This window comes from Drosophila novamexicana, unplaced genomic scaffold (genome assembly GCF_003285875.2).
Source record: "Drosophila novamexicana strain 15010-1031.04,08,12 unplaced genomic scaffold, DnovRS2.1 tig00000960-arrow-arrow-pilon, whole genome shotgun sequence".
NCBI classification, from domain to species: Eukaryota; Metazoa; Arthropoda; class Insecta; order Diptera; family Drosophilidae; genus Drosophila; species Drosophila novamexicana.
This window is the reverse complement of record NW_020824833.1, coordinates 554,594-563,218: the sequence shown is the minus strand read 5'-3', so window position 1 is coordinate 563,218 and position 8,625 is coordinate 554,594. Positions and strand designations below refer to the sequence as shown.

At 42.4% G+C, this 8,625-nt stretch overlaps 3 protein-coding genes across 4 annotated transcripts; all 3 read right to left on the bottom strand.

Moving 5' to 3' along the window:
- Positions 1-1,242: 1,242 nt before the first annotated feature.
- Positions 1,243-1,962, bottom strand: LOC115765421 (protein twisted gastrulation). Its single transcript, XM_030708967.1, has one exon. It carries the CDS (start codon positions 1,960-1,962, stop codon positions 1,243-1,245), a length of 720 nt encoding a protein of 239 aa, XP_030564827.1.
- Positions 1,963-2,349: 387 nt separating this feature from the next.
- LOC115765344 (serine protease gd) lies at positions 2,350-4,405 on the bottom strand. 2 transcript variants are annotated; one of them, XM_030708856.1, is made up of 7 exons: positions 4,196-4,405; positions 3,990-4,140; positions 3,755-3,938; positions 3,597-3,628; positions 2,999-3,512; positions 2,861-2,934; positions 2,669-2,807 (listed from the first exon to the last, which is right to left on the bottom strand). In XM_030708856.1, exons 1-7 carry the CDS (start codon positions 4,403-4,405, stop codon positions 2,755-2,757), a joined length of 1,218 nt encoding a protein of 405 aa, XP_030564716.1. In that variant the 3' UTR covers positions 2,669-2,754. The 2 variants fall into 2 exon arrangements, with proteins under 2 accessions (XP_030564715.1, XP_030564716.1); XM_030708855.1 differs by having other exon boundaries at positions 2,350-2,934.
- Positions 4,406-5,570: 1,165 nt separating this feature from the next.
- LOC115765272 (fibrous sheath CABYR-binding protein) lies at positions 5,571-8,508 on the bottom strand. Its single transcript, XM_030708762.1, has 6 exons — positions 8,322-8,508; positions 8,162-8,265; positions 8,039-8,110; positions 7,315-7,954; positions 6,466-7,253; positions 5,571-6,003 (listed from the first exon to the last, which is right to left on the bottom strand). The coding sequence occupies exons 1-6, from the start codon at positions 8,410-8,412 to the stop codon at positions 5,641-5,643; spliced, it is 2,058 nt and encodes a 685-aa protein (XP_030564622.1). The 5' UTR covers positions 8,413-8,508; the 3' UTR covers positions 5,571-5,640.
- Positions 8,509-8,625: the final 117 nt, after the last annotated feature.

Below are 8,625 nucleotides of genomic sequence, written 5' to 3'. Positions count from 1 at the left end.
ACCCGCATTCGACTCCGAGCAGCGTCTGGGATGCACTCGCTGGCACCGTTCGGCCACAACTGATATGCTATCCGTTCACCAGGTATTGGAAGGCAATGTGCCTACGTAGATGATGACAGCGATAGCAGACGATGACGTGCTCGATAGCAGCCAGCATATGCGCATTGACTGCACGGCGCTGTTTGCAATTAGCAAGTCCCAAAATACTTGTTCAAATTATGCGCAGAGCGTGCAAGAGTTCTAATTAAATTTAGCCGGAACAAGAAACTCGGGTGAGCTCAACTTAAATATTTGTATTTCATGTAAGCCATCATTGATGAAAAGAAGCTTTACTGAAAATGAGCACAACAAATCATAAAGCACAATAAATCTTTATTCAACCTCAAAATATGATATGTAACTGAAATCAATTTTAGCCACGATAAAGCCTGAGGACCCAATCAGGCTTGGCGAAATATCACCTATGTCAACTGTGTTGTATACATTAAACATATATATATATATATATATATATATATATATAAAAGAAGATAATTTTTGATAGTTTTGGCTCATCTTATAACGAAATCGAACTCGTAGGCATAAAAAGTTTTCGAATTTTTGAAAAAAAAATGTGTCTACACTGTACGCAGACTTCAAGCTTCCTGGGTGGAAAACTTCAAAAAGGTCTTATGCGGAGTTTAGAAGACCCACATAGAACTTAAGGAATTTGTATTTGATCGATATTGGAGTTCAGCTTGTTTCCAAGGTTGAATGAACCACATTTCGGATGCAAATATCATGAAAAATGATCATTTGATATTTTACACTTATCTTCTCACAGCTCTTTAAGAAAATTCAATTGGGATAATTTGGGTCAAAGATCGTAGGGACGGAGTTATCATTTGTATGCTATAGGTCTCAAGCCTACCTTATCTGGCATACGAAAAACGAATCGCAACATTGTCTCAAAAATTGCAACTTTTTATTTACCACTGGTTCGGCTTCAAAATAATTACCAAAGATCTTTGTGAGAATTAATTGTGCGAGTCAAATGTTTAGTTTGGTTCTCTATTCGACGAACTTAAAATGCCACGGGCAAGGCCGGGGAGCAGCCGCTAGTTGGTATTCCTTCTTATTAATTAGTTTGATTAAGTATGCACATTGTCGCGATTGAAACTATTTTGTATACCAGAGGTATGGTTTATTCAGTTAATAACAATTTAGGTACATAGGTGAATCTAATGTCAGATTAGGGTGCATCTAATCCATGTCGTCCTCCTCAACATAGTCCCACATATCATTGGACGAATCATCTTCAAAGCCGAATATTCGCTCCAGATCCTGTTCAGCATCGGCACTCACAGTATCAGCCGCAAGAAGCTCCTGATCCGGACAGGCGCTGCAGCGGCTCTCGTTAATTCCATAGTTAAGACAGTGGGCACCCACGCACTCGCAGCAGCCATCGTGGAACCAGCGATAGCTATTGGCTCCCATGCTTTCACATTGTTGCTTGCATTTGTTCGACCGAATGCAAGTGTTAACGTAAATGACAGTGCAGTTGACAATAGCTGCCGGCCTGTATCTGGGCTGATTAACAAGGTTAGATTCACCTTCGATGCGCTGTTTAACGCCCAAGCGCATGGGAATGCGAATGGTGGCCCATTGGTCATCGTCCTCGGCAGTGAGTGTATCAAACAATTCGGGTACACCGTCAACATCGCCAATCTCCGACCGGAGCGTCAAAGAGGTTGGAGCATCTTTGTGCTTCGGGCACATGTCCAAACATCCACAGCACTCAGTGTACAGCTCGCCCAGGCAGTTCAGGCAGTCCTTGCAGCAATGACAGTCATTCAGCTTACACTGACAGCTCTGGGTGAGCAGACACTTGGACACCACCGAGCCGCAGACCATTTCATTGCAGCCATCATCGTTAGCTGCCGCCAAACCGAGTCCGATTAATATTAACACCAAGTTCAACATGTTCAGCCAAGGCTCAACCAATAATGATGTAATATGTATTATTGCGCCTCAACTTTATACGAACAGAAGAACACCTGACAATTAGTGCCCATTCTGCAGGCGAGGGCCAGGTAAACCAATTCGCAAATCCCATAGCTCTAGCTTCACCAGGTACGAGAATAACGAGACTGTAGTCGGGGTCTGCCATAAAAGCAATTTAAAAGAAGTTAAGCCCAGATTTGTTTAGGTAGGTAGGCGCGAAAGAAACCGTTACAAAAGAATAAATCAAATCCACAAATTTAAGGTAGCTCGGATCAGCCTGCACGTGAAACGTGATCATATCTTAAACATTAAATCTTAACCTATCCAAGGGTTATCACAGCAGTTATTTAATTCAAATTCATTTAGCATCTGAATGGTGGCATATCACACTACACATGACATAAGAGTATATACACAAATTATATAATGAAGGCCATAATCCAATCAATAAACTTTGCCACATCGGCATAGATGACATATTGACTAGTGCAACAGAGAGCCGAATCGTTCCTCAGCGACCCTCTGGGATCAGCGGGCAAAGCGGCGGAAACGGTCCCTCGCAGCATCCAACGATTGTTCTTTAGTATCATAAGCCCAGCGCCGGAAATGCCCGTATATATGCTGACACCAGCGCGGCCACCATCTCTGTGGATGTCCACCAAGAATCCAGCGCAGAATGTGCGGTTCGACGAGAGGCTGCGGAAGTGTGCATTGGCCTTGAAGCACACCTCATTGGAAACTATGGGCGCTCTTACAACTGTTGGTATACTGTTACTCGCATGGGACGCAGCGCCGTTTCCAGGCGCAAATGTGGACGATGAATCCTTTGAAAATTTTGTTAAATTTGTTCTATCGAAACTCCAGCCAATGACAATACCATTCTCGCCAACAATGTATTCCGTTTTGCTGGAGCCCGTCCAAAGACACACTGGCTGTATAAATGTGTTGAAACTGCCAAATGATCAAATGCGTCCCAAATTAATCAATAGCGCACAAGCAATGACAGAATAGTTACCGCACTTCATCCTTGAGGATAATGACAGCTATGTCAGCGTCGTAGTTACTCAGCTGTTTGTTGTAATCAGAGTGTATATATATGCCATCGACAGGCGCTGCTAAGGAGCCATCCTCATTCCAGTTCTTAAGATTGTGCCTGCCCAAAAAGACAAGCACTTCGTTGGCCGTGTAACGCTGGTTGAACATTTGAAAACAATGCGCCGAGCTTATAACCACGCGCGCAGAGATGAGCGTGCCACCGCACTGAAAGTTCAAGGATGTAAGATTATTAACGTAAATCGCCGCCAGCCAAGGCCAGGCACCGCGAGTTATTGACGGCATGCTGTTGCCAGTCGTGGCATTTTGCCCATCCACAAATGTATACGTGTCATCTGAGTCGAGCCCATCCTCTTCCATCTCATCCAGGACCGTGTCGCTGTCATCGTTGTCGTAATCACCAGTAGAGCCAAAAACCGGCGATTGATCTGCGTGATCAGCACTCAATCCAAACCTATTATTGGTAGTGACCCGTCCTTGTGAAGTTGATGAAAGGTTAGACGTTATTTTACGTTGCCTTTGTTGAGGCAATCGAAAGCCAAGACTTTTATTAATCTTACCACAGATTTCTCCAGCTGAATGAAATGGTTTTCTGCAATGGTATTAAGACTTTAATTAATTACCAGCTTATCAATGCACACGAGCTCACACGTATATAAATATATACATATGACTGTAGAACAATTGTACTAAAGCCAATCACAATCCAAATGCATACTTCTTGAACCGGATGTGCGGCGGGGGCTTAGAGCCGAACTCATTATTTGCTGGCAACTCCTTACCAACTACCGTTCCGAAATCTGCACCGCCTGGAGGCACCATTGCACCCGATTTTTTATCTGGTATAAAAGTAAGTTTTCGTGTATGCTCTAGCTGAATTTGAGTCATAAAAACGCTGTGATCTGCAAAAATATGAATTATGCTTGGGATCACAATCAAGTATGTTTACATACCGCCAGAACCGACACAAATAACTTGATTGTTAGCCGAAATAAGCACTAATTTGGGAGGAAAGTTATGTTTTGGAAATCGAATCTTGTAAAGCACTGGCGCATTGCTTGCAAATTGTCCACGAGTCAGCAACTCAATTTCACCAAGATAATTCTGTTAAGAGAAATCGTATTTTAGGAACATCGTATGGCACATTTCAAACACCCACCGTCGTTGGCTTGCCCCGCATGGAGAGCGTTACGCGAATCTGTAGAGCCTGCACATCTGGATTTCGTATGGCCGTTAAGCCGAACCATTCACTGCCATCAAATCTGTACTGAAAGACCTTTGGGCACGGACTGATCGGCATGCCTTGGGCAATGGCCTTAGTGAATTGCTCGATACATATAAGAAAAATTGTAGTGAAATGCACTTTCATCATCACTTGCATTTATTTATCAAGCGTTTCTCACCGATTTCGGATACACACTCACATGAGCGCGACCATCTGCTTTAGGGTGGATCAAGTTCTATAAGAACATTTGTAATCAGCTGTAAATTTTAGAAAGCTCCCCCAAGAAACCACCATCATAACAGCCATTACTTCTACAGAAATATCGAAGAAATTTAGATATGCAGCCTATCCATCCATGATAATAAATTGAACAATATGGTTTCTATGCTAAAGCCTATTGCCTTTAACCTATTTTACAATACACTTTGTCGACTGTGTTCTACATGCAAATTTGAATCCACCCTAATATGCAGGCATGCACGCATGTGTACACGCATGTGTGTGTGTGTGTGTGTGTGTGTGTGTGTGTGTGTGTGGGTGGGTGTATGAATGCGAAAGCAAAACCTTTAATCTATCGAGGCGACCGCGTGCTTTTTCATTGTTTACGTTTACATACATACATACATACAGAGGCATGTATGTGCATACATACAAAGCTGCTTGCTTGTCAGTTTTGGCGGTCATACCAATGGATTAATATGATGATTTTTATGCCCTATTCCAAATCGGTAAAAGCGGTTTATCTGGCATTTGCTCACATTGGATGCCATATTTGCACTTTTAAAATTTCAAAAAAGATCTGGCAGTAGCTACTGAAGTAAATGAAGAAAGCATTTCTCTTGGGGTTGTGCTAAGGGAGGGGCTAAGGAGGGCGGCGCAGCCGCTGCGTCAGCTGCGCAGCAGGCGTAATCGTCCGTGTGTATGTGTGGTTTTGTGCAAGTATGTGTAGCAGGAGGCTAGAATGCTTGTGAAACTCCTAAGCAGGCATATATTCCTGTTCAGCATACATAGATTTCCGAGTCGATCTAGCCAGGTGCGTCCATATGTATAAGCACATCGATCTTCTATATGATGTGGGCAAAAGAGTTTATAATTTTTTGACGATACGTCGTCACTTTTTCAAAATATCGATAGCATCAATTTTGAGACTCAGTTGTGGTATGTGGCTCTCGTATAGTTGACAATTTTTGTATTACTATATTTTATTTTCTGGATACAATCCCACGTTCACCGCAAAATTGAAAAATTCAAAGCCTTGCGATTTGTATGTGGACTACATTATTATATGGCTCCTATAGAAACAATCCAATTTTAAGTGAAGTGACTATTTATCAGAAATTTAGTTACAAAAGTTTTGTACATGGATACATATAAACAAACTATTCAGCTGGTGCAGGTTCGGATGGCGGTTCTGGAGCTGGTGGCGGAGCATCCACAGCAGGTGGTTCTGCTGGTTCAGCAGTAGTTTCTTCTTTGGGTGGCTCCTGTACGGCGGTGCCTTCGGTAGGTTGAGGTGCTCCCTCTGGCGGTACAGCAGCTGGATCAGTGGTTGCTGGAGCTTCAGTCGGCCCTGCTTCGGTCGGCTGAGTATCGCCCGGCTGCGCCTCGCCTTCTGGACCTTTAGGTGCCTCTTCCGCGGTCGCACCTTCAACTGGGACGGACTCAATGCCTTTCTCCAACTCAGTGGACGGAGCACGCGACCCAACCTGTTCTGCTTCTTGTTCCATTTGAATTTTCTTTTTCTGTAGAGGGTAATATAAATAATTATAAGTGTGCTATAGTCCGTATACCACCAACACCAGAAGCTCAGGCCTCAAATAAAACACGTTTTAACACAACGAACACAACTAGCTGCTGGGATCAAAACAGGCCCCCATCGATTCATACTAGCATTTCGACTTTCATGGAAACAAATCTGAACACAATCTCTTAAAACCACTCTTTACTAACAGGACTTCGGTATCGATTATTATCGATTGGGTGGAAAGAGGGCAAATTATCGTTCATTAAAAACAAACTCGATCTGCATATCGGGCATTAGGAGGATCTGCGTTAATAAATTTAAGTCTCTTCTGAGAACGACGCGTTTATACAAACGAACAGACGGACTTGTGATCGGATACGCTTCTATCTGCCTGTTGCATACATTTGCAGAAAACCCTGATTACTTATTCGGGATATAAAAATAAAATGAAGTATTTTACCTTTTTGGGCTTCTTCTCTGCTTCAGGCGGTATGTCATCATCCGTCTTATAGTCTTCTGGAAAGAATTTGAGTGCATCCAAGCGGCCGGCTTTAACATTGCCACTACAGTAGGTAGGCTCAAATTGCACCAAAGACAGCATCGTATATGATTGTACTTTGTTAACTTTCAGCACGAATCTGTCGCCCGATGTGGGTTCCTGAATCTCGTCATATTTAAATATAGAGTTTGTTATTAGTTTTGCCTCTCCTGGAGTATCATTAGTGAAGAAACCATATTGAGGTATGTCTTCTCGAATGGTTTCCACAACTTCCATAATATCATCCCGTTTGAAAGCTTCGAATGCCATTATGATATGCGGCGGCTCTGGTGGTGGATCTGGTGGTAAGAATCCGGCAGTTTGGCTACGGAAGAACACGTAGATCAAGGCAGCATGGGTGCGACGGTTATTGGCAACCCATATAGGCGGAATCTTAACACGCTTTGTACGAGTTAGAGGCTTTGGTGGTTCTTCTTCTTCTTCCACCATCTCCTCTTCGCTAGCAACGTTATCGTCAAGACCCAAATCTAAATCAAGCGCCATGCCAGGGAATGCTGGCTGTGCAGCTTGTACTACCTCTTCTTCTTCACTAGCCTCTTCCTCGCCATCGTCCTCCCCCGGCTCTTGATCCTTTCGAGACTCGTCTTGCAGGCGAAGAGCAGATTTTGATTTTTCAGCTGCTTTTCTTTCGGCAGCCTTTATTCTGGCCTCTTCTTCTGAACTAATTTCCTCAACCCAAATTTCTCCCTCTGAAAAAAAAAAATAGTTTCAAAACATTTCATAAATATTTCAGAGCTCTTAAACACAAACCTTCCACTTCCACCTCGAATTTCACCTTCAAAGGTGATATAATTGGCGGTATAGGATGTGGTACATTAATTTCCTCATCAGGCGGGGCAACTCTTTCCTTTGTTAGTTCATGCGCGTAGATTGCAAGCACATGTGGTATAGGCCCAGAGGACTCGTCTATTTTCCAGAAGCACACAAGCAATTCCTTGCCATCCAGTTGCTCAATAATGTCAGGGGACAACGGATTCTTGCAAGCATAGTTAATGATATCAAAATCTGCTGCACAGACTTCGAGATACTTTCGGTCTTTGCATTGCATTTTGAGATGTTCAGCTGGCTCGGAAAGCTTTTTAAACATATCCCGAGAAACTTGTGGTCCAAAAACAGTTACACCAATATCAGGCAAATTTTCCATTATTATATCTGTACAATGGTTCAGATAATCAATTTTTTTCTTATGTTGCTTTTCCCGCTCAATGCGTTCAGCCTTTTCAGTTGCCTCCATTTTGACCTTCAGTGCTTCAGCTTCAACCGGCTGAAGTTCTGCAATGCCGTAGGTTGGTCGCGAAACATTTTGTAACGCTTTTTCAAGCTCCTTTAGTATAAGGGATACTAATTTTGGAGCATCTGACCCATAGAAAATATTTACAGCCCTGCCGTTCTAAAATGACAAAACAAAAGTTTCTGTACTGTAGAGAAAGTAATCGAACCATAGCAGAAACTGCATGAGAAAAATACAACTTACCACAGCAAAAAGCCACGTAGGTTCACTTTTTTTGTTGAACCGCTTTAGAGCTGTCACAGTATCAGATTTGCACTATAAATATACTTCAATTAGTAACTATTAAATTGCTAAGCAACTGCTTACAATTGCCAGGTGCATGTTATCGCCTCCCATTTCGAGTTTTACTCTACGCAAGGTACCAAGCATTCCAAGACATGGGCCACACCAATCTGAGTAGACTTCCAAAACTGCAAAGAAGAAAGATAAGTGTATGCTTACCTAAAATTCAATCAACCAGCAATACTGAGCAATCCTGGGCGGGTCAAAAATTTGTCCAGTTCTTCGTCGGTTTTAATTTCAACCTGTAACTGTTGCGCTCCTCCTCTCCTTGCCATGGTCTGTTCGGATTACGTACAGACTCATTCATATGCAATTTAAAATCCAAATATTTTATAATAATTTTCATAAAAAAGCCAAATTTTTGTTAAAATGTAGCATATTGTAAGTTGAATATTGTGCTGTAAACAATTTTTTTCATTATGCCTAGCAGCTCTACAATTTTTCAAAGAAGTATTGATCAAACAATTTTGTCTCTAGAACCAGACGGG

Excerpts from the sequence above, each read along its gene's own strand:
- LOC115765421 (XM_030708967.1), bottom strand. The coding sequence starts at position 1,962 with ATGTTGAACTTGGTGTTAATATTAATCGGACTCGGTTTGGCGGCAGCT.
- LOC115765344 (XM_030708855.1), bottom strand. The coding sequence starts at position 4,405 with ATGAAAGTGCATTTCACTACAATTTTTCTTATATGTATCGAGCAATTC. Across the intron at positions 3,939-3,989 it reads TATTTGTGTCGGTTCTGGCG|ATCACAGCGTTTTTATGACT; the intron begins GTATGTAAACAT and ends ATATTTTTGCAG. Across the intron at positions 3,629-3,754 it reads CCGCACATCCGGTTCAAGAA|AAAACCATTTCATTCAGCTG; the intron begins GTATGCATTTGG and ends ATACCATTGCAG.
- LOC115765272 (XM_030708762.1), bottom strand. The coding sequence starts at position 8,412 with ATGGCAAGGAGAGGAGGAGCGCAACAGTTACAGGTTGAAATTAAAACC. Across the intron at positions 7,955-8,038 it reads CTACGTGGCTTTTTGCTGTG|AACGGCAGGGCTGTAAATAT; the intron begins GTAAGTTGTATT and ends TTGTCATTTTAG. Across the intron at positions 7,254-7,314 it reads ATTCGAGGTGGAAGTGGAAG|AGGGAGAAATTTGGGTTGAG; the intron begins GTTTGTGTTTAA and ends TTTTTTTTTCAG.